The 12,098-nt window shown below is 42.0% G+C and overlaps 1 protein-coding gene across 1 annotated transcript in view; it reads left to right on the forward strand.

Annotated features, from left to right (window-relative positions):
• Arid4a (AT-rich interaction domain 4A) overlaps positions 1-12,098 on the forward strand; it is a 68,943-nt gene that overhangs the window by 34,229 nt on the left and 22,616 nt on the right. Inside the window, exons 12-15 of the mRNA XM_021642633.2 lie at positions 9,028-9,100; positions 9,942-10,036; positions 10,175-10,272; positions 11,383-11,614. Coding sequence (XP_021498308.1) covers positions 9,028-9,100; positions 9,942-10,036; positions 10,175-10,272; positions 11,383-11,614 — 498 coding nt within the window. The remainder of the gene's footprint in view (positions 1-9,027; positions 9,101-9,941; positions 10,037-10,174; positions 10,273-11,382; positions 11,615-12,098) is intronic.

A 12,098-nucleotide genomic window follows, 5' to 3' on the forward strand; every position in this document is an offset into this window, starting at 1 on the left:
GGGATTACCATAACATTCGATATCCAAGATAATTTTTCATTATTGAAAAATCCATAAGTGCTTGAGCTTTTTAATGCCTGGAAATATGACTATTAATTCTTTTGGTATTTAGATCAAATGCCATCTGTGTCAATCTATGACCATGTAGATTAAAAAGATTTGTTGATGATTATTCAAGATCACTTCATGTATAGACCCACAGTAAATACTTTCTAACTTAGGCAAACTATAACATCAGTAAAAGCTAATGATTTTAAATGTAATGCAAATGTTTTTAGCTATATCTAATAACGTCAATTACTAATAAAAATAAGCTTTAAGTAGCTCTGAAACACCAGCCTTCAATGCCTAACTTAGCTATGAGCTTACATTCAAATATAACAAGTTACTTAAATTCAGACTAGTAAACAAGGAAACAAAAATGTCCTAACGGTGGCCTGGAGAGGTGGCTCGGGGTTCCACTGATCTTGCAACCGACCTCGATCTGCCCATTTGGGTACTTAGCATCCACATGGCAGCTTCCGACCATCTCTAACTCCAGCTCCAGGGAACCACCGCCTTCTTCTGGCCTCCCTAGGTACTGCATATATGTGGTGCACCTGTATGCATGCAGGCAAAACATGTATACACATTTTTAAAAAAAAATCTTTCAAAATGAGTTTTGAAAAATTTTCAGTTTTAGCCTAAAACTTGAACCACACTAAGTTCACCTAATGAGACTAATGAGGATTGTGCATTTCTTGAAGCAAACACAGCTACCCTTTAAAAATAATTATTGCGTAGAAGTGTTCATGTAAGTCTGTGCACTACTTGCATGCCTGCTGCCTGTAGAGGCCAGAAGAAGGTGTCAGCTCCCCTGGAACTGGAGTTACCTATGGTTGTGAACCACCACGTGGGTACTAGACAGCAAATACAGGTCCCTGGAAGAGCAGCCAGTGCTCTTAACCATGGAACCATCTCTCCAGCAAGCACTCTAATATAGCTATATATTTTTTATGTTTTTTTTTTTTTAAACTTTCTGTGTCATCATACTTTTATCTCTGTGGTCACATAAGAGATCTGAGTGACATTAAAAACTTGATGATTGCTGGGCATGGTGGTGCATACCTTTAATCTGAGCACTTGGGAGGCAGAGGGAGGCGGATCTCTGTGAGTTCAAGGCCAGCCTGGTCTATAGAGCGAGTTTCAGTAGAGCCAGGGTTAAACAGAGAAACCCTGTCTTGAAAAACCAAAAATGAGGTAAACCAATCAACCAACCCAAAAGCCAAAAAACAACAACAACAACAAAAAACAGAACACCTTGATGATGGCACCAAAATCACATCTTGATGACTACAGTGTATGCAGCATTTCAAATGGAAAGATAAGTTACTAGGTTTAGTTCACTGTTGTAATTTTAGTCATGTAACTGTTTTAAGGGGGACTGTTGGGTTGTGAAACAGTGTCTTGTCGTAAATACATCACAGCTTTTGGGCTCCTGGAAGTGCCTTACGTGTGTGTCACAACCAGGAATGGCATTCCTATAAATTTTAGGATCAGGTGTTATTGGGTCTCCAGTAATTGGTCAGGTCAGCATTTGCTGTGAAGTCATCTTGACACGTCAGCTTGTCTCCACCCCAGCTGTGAGAAGAAACTCCCAATTTCAGATGGGAGCAGACTTTAAGCTGCATGAGAACAGACGTAGACCCGACAGCCTGCCCTCCTTCCCAGCACAGTTGACAGCATGTCGTCCTCTGAGAGCCAGGTCCCTGGGGTTCTGCTCTGGATCGGAAGTCTTAGCCTATCGGCTCCCTCTCTTCCTGCTTGAGTCCATTCCATTCTGTTTCTACCTCTGCTCTCCAGGTCCCAGGCTTTTCTCCACTTGTCTGTCGGTTGTGCACCGTTTTGGCTAGGCAGCTCAGCGACACGCACTGTCCCCGACTTCCCATGTCTCACTGCGGCACGTCTCATCCTCTCATTACAACCACAACAACTTTGCTGACAGTCACCAGAGACCTTTAGATGACATGACAGTACATTCCTTTTCTGGTTTACCTCCCAACCAAATGGTAGAGTGACGCCGAATCTCTGTACATCTCACATGTCTCTTAGCGACAGGCTCTTTCATCACACTGTCCATGCACATTCTTTTCTTGTTTATAAGTATTCAGACTCAGTGTGCACTCAGCCTCTCTCACCTTCTCTTCTCCCTCCCTGGCCACTCCTAAATTATTTTAATAAAAGCACCACACCCAGTTGCCTAAGCCGGGCACACAGAAGGCACCTTGATTCTTTTCTTGGCCCTCCCCACGGAGCCCACTCAGACACAGACCCTTTGTCCTCTCCCTCCTTGATAGCGCCTAGTGTGCCCACTTCTTTCCATTTACACTCTACCAGCCTTAGTCCAGGCAGTCCCTGTCTGTACCTAGACTGCATTGTCCCCTAACTGTGCCGGCGTGTCCACCCTGCCCCTCCTCCAGCCTGTCCTCTGCACTAGATCTGAAGGCAGTTTTTTAAAAACAGAAACCACATGTGATCCCTTTGGGAATAAATAATTTTAGGGCACAAAAGAGGTTGTGGTTTTTACCTTTCTGAATTGAAATATTTCTAAAGCATGTTATATAACACCATCACTTTTTGAAAAGCACTGTGCCGAGTATTACTTACTGTCACATTTATTCCAGATTTATGCATTGCGATAATTCACCACTGTCAGGGCACAAATATTGCCAACTTAATTTTTTAAACTTACTTTTCTCTTTGTTTATGTACATATTTACTCGGATAGAGGAGGCAGGTCATCGTGGAGTATCTCAAGGCTAGAGGACAACCTGTGGAAGTTGGCTCTCTCCTACCCTATGGGTCCTGGGCTTGAACTCATGAGGTTTGGTAGCAAATGACCACTCTTACCTGCTGGGCCTATGAAAGTCAGGAGCTCTAGAAGCCTAGGCTGTCCTCATACTTGCTAAGAAGCTGAAGATCACCTTGAACTGCTCCTACTACCTTTACCTCCCAAGTTCTGGGATTGATTTCCTGCTCAACTGTCAATTTTTGTACTTGAAATTCAGTTCAGTGAGCACTGAACTAAAGATCAAGATTTTAAGCTCCCCTCTCCTCGCCTCTCCCTCCTTCCTTTCCCTCGCTTCCCCTCCCTCTCCCTCCATGGGAATGGGGTGTTGCTGTGCTGCAGGCTGACCTTGAGTCCCTGTGCTCACACAGTTCTCTTGGCCGTGCCTCCAAGTAGCTGAGACCACGGGTACACAGCACTGTACCAAGCCTTTGCTTTTTAATTTTTTAAGCTTTATGTATTTTATTTTATTTTATGTTCATGAGTGTTTTGCCTGAACACATGTTTGTGCACTGTGTGCATGCTTGGTGTCCACAGAAGTCAGAGTAAGGCATCAGGTCCCCCGGAATGGGAGTTACAGCTGGTTATGAGACACTGTGTGGATGCTAGGAGTCAGACCCTTCTCCAGGAGCAACACGTGTTCCTGACGAGCTCTCCAAGCACTTTAAAAATACTCTCGAGGGCTGGAGAGTTGGCGCAGCGGTTAAGAGCACGACTGCGCTTTCAGAGGACCCAGGTTCAACTCCCAGCACCCACATGGAGGCTCACAACTGTAACTCTAGTTATAGGGTATCGACACCCTCACATACACATTGGTAAAGCACCAATGCACATAAAAAGTAATACATTTTAAAAAATTCTTAAAAGATTTTTTTCTTTTTAAAGTCGTTATTAACTATTCCACTGAGATGTTTGTGATGCATCTGTTGTACTAGAACTTTTACCACTAGTAAGATACACCTTTTCTTACCACTGTTAAAACATACAGTGAAGATGACTAACTCAAATAATTTCCTGCTAATATTTACAGACTTGTTGGTTTTTAACTGAAAACTGTGTAACCCTCTTATCAGTATATATATATTTAAGAGGTGTGTGTGTGTGTGTGTGTGTGTATGTATATAAAAGGTACTGTGGATGTAGTTAGATAGATACATTACCCATCATTCCTTCAAAGCAGGCTTCTTCACACTCAGCAGATTATCCAGTATCTTCTCTGTTTTCTGAATTTCTCTTATGAAAAAACTTAGGCTCAGGTTTCACAAGCACTTCAAGTTTTTTTGTTTTTCCTTTTTCTTTTTAAAAATACCTATTTTTATTTTATATACATTGATTTTTTTGCCTGCATGAGTGAGAAAGGTGGATGCCCTGGAACAGTTACAAACAGTTGTGAGCTGCCATGTGGGTGCTGGGGATTGAACCAGGATCAGCAGCCAGTGCTCTTAGCTGCTGTGCCATTTCTCCAGCCCCTTGTTTCTTCTCTTCTGTCCTGTGAATGAACACAAGGTGTATGCCCAGGATTTTGTTTTTCATCCTTTCTGCCCAGGGTACCCTGGCAGCAGTACAGAGCCTGGCTCATATTAAACCTTCGTTACCTAGTTTATGAGTAAATGAATAAATATGGATTATGTAAAATATTGGGAAATTACTGTTTGAAATAAGTTGTTGCACTGTTTGAAGTTAATTAGAGCAGTCTTTGACACAAACTCTCCTTTCAAAATACCTCTTTTCTTAGAGAATGTACTCGTTCTTTCTGTCTCTCTTACATACACATAAATACTTTGGTGCTTTTTAAATATTTTTTCCTCCTACCAATTTGAGGTAGTTTTCTGTGCCCTGCCTCAGTATTCTTGTTTAACAATACTTGTTTGTAACTAGCCCATTGGAAACCTTTTAACAGCTTTCAGCCCATATCGGATGAACACTGACTTTGGTATCAGTTTTTGTTGTTATTTTATACATATTTCTTTTCATCCTGGCTTTTGAAAATCTGGTCTTTCCTGACCAGACTCAGTTTACCTTTTTACTCTCACTTCCACATGTCCCACAGCCCACAGCCACCACTTGGCTACTTCTGACAAGCTCCTCCTGGTGTTGAGGTAAGCTTTGTGTTCCAGGTTCTCGTCTCACGTGAACGCCACGGGAGCTAGTGGTGATGCCCATCTGTAACCGCAGCCATCTGGTCAGAGGCAGAGGCAGGAAGAAGCTCCCACTTTCAGGCCAGCCTCCATGTGCATTTTGACAGTTTGGATACCTTCCAGATTTGCAGTCCATTAAGTAGATATGATTTGTTAGGAAACTTAACAGCAAAATTGAAGTGTTTGTATTAGTTTATTTGTGGCACATGCCAGTAACCTCAGCACTTGGACAGGAGAATCACCATTCAAGGCTAGACAAGGTTACAGAAGGAGACCCTGTATCAAAAAAGAGTAATGAATTGTATTTATCTACCCAATAAAATGGTATAAAGTCTACTTGTCACTAGAATTTATGCCGTTTCTGAATGAGCATTCGTTCCCAGGTATATGTGGGGCCGGTGCAGATGAGCAGTCTGGCCAGCATGTCTTAGGAACACCTGAGGTACTCTTATTCCCTCCCCCGCTGTCATGGCTTTACTGCAGCCAGCGTGAAACATAGAAGAAAATCTTCTCAACTCCGTTTCAAAAATGTCTTTTTATCATGCAACGATTATCTAACTACATGCCAGTCATCAGAGATTAAAGTTGTGAAAAAAGTCACCTCTTCCAGAAGCTCATAGACTGAGCACTGCCAGCATGGAGGAAAATGGAAGAAAAAACAGACAACCAAACCAATAGAAACCTCTTCCCTCAGCTTCTTTTCTGCTGTCATTCTCCCCCTCCCCCTCCTGCTTCAGGGCAGGGTGATCGTCCCATCACAGAAAGTAAGACTGCCAGCAGCAGCTCCCTCTTCCCCGTGGACAGATATGACAGTATCCTTCCCCTTTCTGTCCCTTTGCCTCACGCATCGCTGAGAATTTAAAAAAATGAAAATGTCGCATCCCTCCACTATGCCAAGTTGTGGTTCTTTGGCTCCTTGTAACAAAGCCCTTTTCTGATCACAGCTTCCCTCTGTCCGTCTCTGCTGCTCGCTGTCCAGGGACCAGCAGCCACACTGTAAGGCTTCCTTTAACATCACGAAGGCAGCGGGACTGTTGGTTCCACCTCCGGATCCCGCACTCTGCACTTCAGTGTGTGCTGTTGGCCTCTTCTGCCTGTCTGCACCACTTGCCAGAATCAACGCAGCAAAAACAGATGGTTCCCTGTGCTCTTGTTTTCATCCACAGTGCTCTTGCCCAGCTCCGTTATCACTATTAGGAAATACTTGAACTTAATTTGAAGACATAGTGCTTCATGTCAGAAAAGTCAAAACTTGATAGTGTTGATAAACAGTTACTTGTAAATACTACGTAGAATATAGTGGTGTCCAGTAATGGTATAATTTCTTAACATTACAACCACCTACACGTATCTTCTGTATCCGTAAAATCCTCTCCCTTGCTCTGGCCTTTTTACAGAGTGTGTCGTTAACCCTTGATTACGTGACAGGAAGAAGTCTTACAGTTTAGAGAGTTCCTTACCTTTCTCTTCCTGCCCTTTCCCACACTTAAGTCCTTTAGAAATGCAGCAGCCCTTGGCTCTCCATCGGGAGAGAGGTGCTGAGGTATGTACATCCCTGGGCAGGACGCCAGGGGCAGATTTGAGTCCCAGGCCAAAGGCAGTTCTTGGCACAGGGGCATCTTCTAGTGCATATAACACGGCTACATAAAACTGTGAATGATTTGTTATCACATTTAAGATTTTTAAGTTTTGCAAAAACCATCAGGTAAGGTTAAAACCTTATTTGTAGCTTACTTGTTTATTTTTGGTAGAAATTTTCTTTCAAGAAAGTAGGCATGGCCGGCGCACACCTTGTGATCTCAGCACTCAGGGAGGCAGAGGCAGGTGGATCTGTGTGAGTCCGAGGCCAGCCTGGGCTCCAGAGCTACTCCAGGACAGCCAAGGCTACACAGAGAAACCTTATCTTGGAAAAAAAGAAAGAGAGAGAGAGAGAGAGAAAGAGAAGATATGTGTAAATTGAATTTCTTGTTTTGTGTTTCTGTCTTAGAACTGGGCCTAAACTTACAGTTTTGTGGCGCATTTTCTTACAGAGCCTAAAGTACTATTATATGTTAATTTAATGCCTTGAAACTATCAAATTTTAAATTTTTTATTAATTACAGTTTATTCATTCACTTTGCTTCCTAGCTCTAGCCCCCTTCCTCCTCCCCTCCCAGTCTGACCCTTCTTCCCGCATCTCCTCCTATGCCTCTCTAAACTGTCAATTTTTAATCTGTAAAAACATATACTCAATCTTGAAAAATTTGGCATAGCTAGATACAACCTTATTTGTGCAGTTAGTGGGTTGATTTTGTTTGCTTGTATTTATTTATTTATTTTTTGAGACCGATTCTAACAACGTACTTCTGGTTGTTATAGCCTTCACTGTGTAGACCAGGTTGGGCCTGCACTCACAGAAATCTGTATTTTAATCCACTACACAGTCATTGATCCCTGACTATAGTATTTGGTATTAAAATTCTTAAAGGATAACACGATTTTTAAAGTACCTGTAGCTTTTTAATATTTATTGCCTGAACATTGCTTTTTATCAGAACATGGTTTTTAAAAGGCAAAAATCTGAATTATGCTCTTAGAACATAGGAACATTGTTTTCCAAAGTTATGATCCTTTATGTGGGAGAAACATTAATGTTTTATTTATTTATTTATACAGCATTCTACCTGCACACCAGATCTTACTATAGATGGTTGTGAGCCACCATGCTGGGAATTGAACTCAGGACCTTTGGAAGAACAGCAAGTGTTCTTAACCTTTGAGCCATCTCCAGCCCCATTAGTGTTTTATTAATTTCTCCATAGTACTGCTGAGATTTAAATAATTTCCATAAGTGAGATGTGGTGTAGGTCTACAGTCTCAGCATGTGGGAGGTGAGAACAGGCAAATCAGGAGTTCAAGGTCATCCTTACCTACAGAGCTGAGGTTAGCCTGTCCTGCTCATGACCCTGTCTCAAAACAAAAACATAAAAACTACAAATACATACTTGTAGGTAATCTACCAAAAGATATTTTATTTTTATAACACATATGTGTATGTGCATGTGTGCCACAGCATGAGTCTGAAGGTAAGATGGTAACGTGTGGGAGTCAGTTCTTTGTCCACCTTGTGGGCCTCAGGGATTGAACTGTGGTTGTCAAGCATAGTGGTAGTGCTTCCCCCGCTCAGCCATCTTGTCAACCCAAAGATATTTTCTTTTAATCCATAATAATATTTTAGGAAAATACTATTAGATTTATATAATTAATAAATAGGAACACTTAGATAGCTGGGGATTGGAATTTTATTTTTTACAGAAGTGCACATGCCCAACTAAGTAATCATGTGGCTTCTTTCTTTGCTGATAAACAGCTCTTTTGGTTTTACTTTGAAGCAGAGGTAAAGAGTCTCCAGCCTTTTGACATTGTGGTACAATATTGTCTATAAACGCTTTTAAAAGGTTACAGTAGCAAATACAGAGCAAGGAAAGCAGTAGAGAAAGCAGGCTAGGGGGAGACAAGGAGGTCATGAGATCTGGTCCAAAATACAGTTTTTATGATTTACTTGAGTAAATTTCAGATTAATGAAAAAATAAGTCTCGTCTAAACATAAAACTGTTGCCACTGCCTTTCCAACCTTTGTTTGTATTCATTCAGTGATAATATTTTATATAAAAATATTTTTGGCATTACCATGCTTACCTCCCAATGTATTTGTATGGGCCATATGACATTCTTGTTTTTCCCCCAAATAAAGTCAATTGAAGTAAAAACAGTCCTCTTGCTCCATTCTGGAATCTTTTCCTCTTGAGTTTTACTAGTCTTTGATGATGTTCAAGGCAGGGTCAGAGTAGAAGGTGAGATGAAGGGTAGAGACTGGAGGACATTTGCAGCAGGTCCTTGTTACCAGCTTGTGAATTAAGGGCTGGGGATGGAGTCGGTGGAGCACTTTCCCACCATTTGGAAGGCCTAGAGTTTGAGCCCAGAACAGCAGAAAAATCCAAAGCATTAAAATGAAACATCAGGGCTTCACATTAACAACGATAACATCGTGTCTCTTTCTGCTCACTGTGCTTGCCTTTACAGCCCGAGGAAGAGCCTGATCCTGAAGAGAGGGACAACTTCCTCCAACAGCTTTATAAGTTTATGGAAGACAGAGGTATGTCGTTTTTGTTTTGTTTTTTTATGGCTTTATGTTTGAGGTATGTGCATTGTTTCTGCCTTATTAGGAGTGCCTTGTATTCCAAAGAAAGCCTATGAATCAGTTGTACCTGATGTCCGTTAAATGTTGGAAATAAAAACAAGCTCTTTTAAGTAGAATACACAGGAAATCAGTGTTTCTATAATTAAATTTGGTTTCCCTTGTATTTATAAAAAGATTAAAATAGTCTGAAATAAAAAGTGACCAATCATAGCATTACTCTGCATAGTAATTTATTTCAGTGGTAAAATGCTGTGCTCATGGAGAGTAAGCTCACCTGATCCTTAGCGCCTTACGCTTCTGAGTGCGATAGGATTTCCAGTAGAGGGAAAAGAAAGAGAACCATTGTAAATCATCACACTCTGGCAGTTTGTAGCCCTAGAAAGTCCTCGAGGAATTTGGCTCCAGACATCCTGTGTCTTTGAAAAACCCTGCAGAGAAGTGCATGCAGCTTCCGTGCGTGTGAGCGGCAAGGCTGGAGCTGCAGCTTTCCTGCTGCATGCGCTCCTGCTGCAGTGACCCGCCAGTGCGAGCACAGCTAGCAGCCCCTATTTTTAATTTCATTTTAGCCATTTCCTTGGTGTAGAGGCACCTTGAGTGGTCATAGGAGTGTGCATCTCATAAAATTCAGAGAGCCCACAAAACTGCACAGAGAACACAGGCCTTGTGTGTTAAGGCCTGCTCAGGGTGCATCTGTAGTAAGTAAACGTTCTTGATTCAGAAGTCAGTATCTGCACTTCCACACTGGCACTCTTCGTTTGACTAAACACTTTCTTTTTCCTTCTGGCGTTTGAAAAAGGCACTCCCATCAACAAACCACCTGTTTTGGGCTATAAAGACCTCAATCTCTTCAAGCTCTTCAGACTGGTCTACCATCAGGGGGGATGTGACAGCGTAAGTAGAGCACGGCTACGTGTTGGTGCGATGAGAGCTCTGCCGTTGCATTGACCTACACATTTTCTTAAAGAGCACAGAATGCTGCTGTAATGTTATTTCCTCTGATGGTTGCTAACAAAAATCTTAATTTTCCAGATTGACAGTGGTGCTGTGTGGAAGCAAATTTATATGGACCTTGGCATTCCAATTTTGAATTCAGCTGCTTCCTACAATGTAAAAACTGCTTATAGAAAGTAAGTAGTCCGGCTTCGAAGATTAAAAGATAAATATTAACAAAAGCTGTTTGGGGAAAAGGTATATTATGTGATGAGTCGTGAGAGGCCACAGCGTCCATTGCAAGATTTTGTTTTGTTTTTTGTGAGTCTTTGTTTTTGGCTTAGGTTTTGGTTTTGGTTTCTTTTTGTGGGAGGTTGCCAGGGCAGAGAGAGTATGAAGAGATGGAGATGAGCCGGGATTGGAGTACATGATATGAAATATTTAGTGAATCAATAAAAAGGTATATAAAAAAAAGGAAGAAGAAGAAATACCAGTGAGGTATGGTGGCACACACCTTTAATCCCAGGATTCCAGAGGCAGACAGATCTCTGAGTTTGAGGCCAGCCTGGTCTACAGAGCGAGTTCCTGGACAGCCAGGGCTGTACAGAGAAACTCCGTCTTGAAACCACACACTAAACAAACAAGCATTTACAGGGACCAGCATTAACACTGCACAAGGGACATAAAGGTTAAAGTTTAGGCTAGTCGACCCGTGTGCCTGGAAAGGATTCAGAGTCCATAGCTTACTTGACTCCATTTCACATGCAATGCTGATTTCCTCTTCAGAGTCGGGGATGCAGGATGCAGGATGCGCCTCCCCTGCAGCTGCAGCTCATGGTCTATAGTTTGGTTCTCTATGTGTTCAGAGCAGAGGGTCTCTACCGTCCTGACACTAACTCTGTAATACAGCTCCTCAGCTTGTGGTAACCCTTGACCAGGAAATTCTTTTCCTTGTTACTTCGTGACGATAATTTTGCTACTGTTATGAATCCTAATGTAAATATCTGATATGCAGCCCCTGTGAAGGGGTCATCTGATCCCCCCAAAGGCATTGGGAACCACTGGTTGAGAACCACTGGTCTGGATAGAACAGTGCTCTGCGGTGGCTCTTTTGAGTTGTCAGAGTCTCAGGTTCTCGGGACAGTTTCCAGTTGACAGCATTTCTGTTTGATTGTATCAAAGGCATTCAGAAATTACTAACATAAAAGGAATACTTTTAAGTGGTGTGGTTTTTACTATTTATTTGCCTAATAGTCAAGTGAAATGCCAAAGCTCAGATTTCTGAAGCTGAAACATCGTGTGTTTAGGTATCTCTATGGTTTTGAGGAGTACTGCCGCTCTGCAAATATTCAGTTCAGAACTATTCACCACCATGAACCAAAAGTAAAAGTGGAAAAAAAAGACTTCGAAGAATCAATGGAAGAGGCTCTAAAAGTGGACCAGGAAATGCCTTTAATGGAAGTGAAGAGTGAGCCTGAGGAGAATACTGATTCAAACAGTGAAAGTGACAGAGAAGACGTAGAACTAAAGTCTCCAAGAGTGAGTTTTTACTAGTTTCATCTGCTCCAAGCATTATTTTAAAAGTTTTATTGTGGATATTTACATATGCAAAATTTTGTGCAGAAAGCCTATTTTCTGTTCCAGTACTTAGTAATGTTGCAGCAAGGTTATTATAGCGACCTTTCTCTATGGACAGCAGATTACTCCTGCTTGCCAAACTCTTCCTCCCAGGCCTGATGGCTCCTGCCTATAATCACAGCTGTCAGGATCCCAAGGCAAAAGGTTTGTCATGAGTTCAACCTCGGCCATACACCATGGTCCAGGCCAGCCTGAACCACAGCATGAAACCCTGTTGTAAAACCCAAACCAAACAGACGAAAACAACACACACACACACACACACACACACACACACACCCTGTATACAGTCACCACTTTCTCTTGCTGTCTGCTCAGGTTTTTGCTGTCTGGCTCAGTCCCATGTACTCTTTCTTGCTCAAGTTCCTTGCTGAAGTGTCACCTC

The sequence above is a fragment of the Meriones unguiculatus genome, chromosome 7 (genome assembly GCF_030254825.1).
Source record: "Meriones unguiculatus strain TT.TT164.6M chromosome 7, Bangor_MerUng_6.1, whole genome shotgun sequence".
Classification (NCBI taxonomy): domain Eukaryota; kingdom Metazoa; phylum Chordata; class Mammalia; order Rodentia; family Muridae; genus Meriones; species Meriones unguiculatus.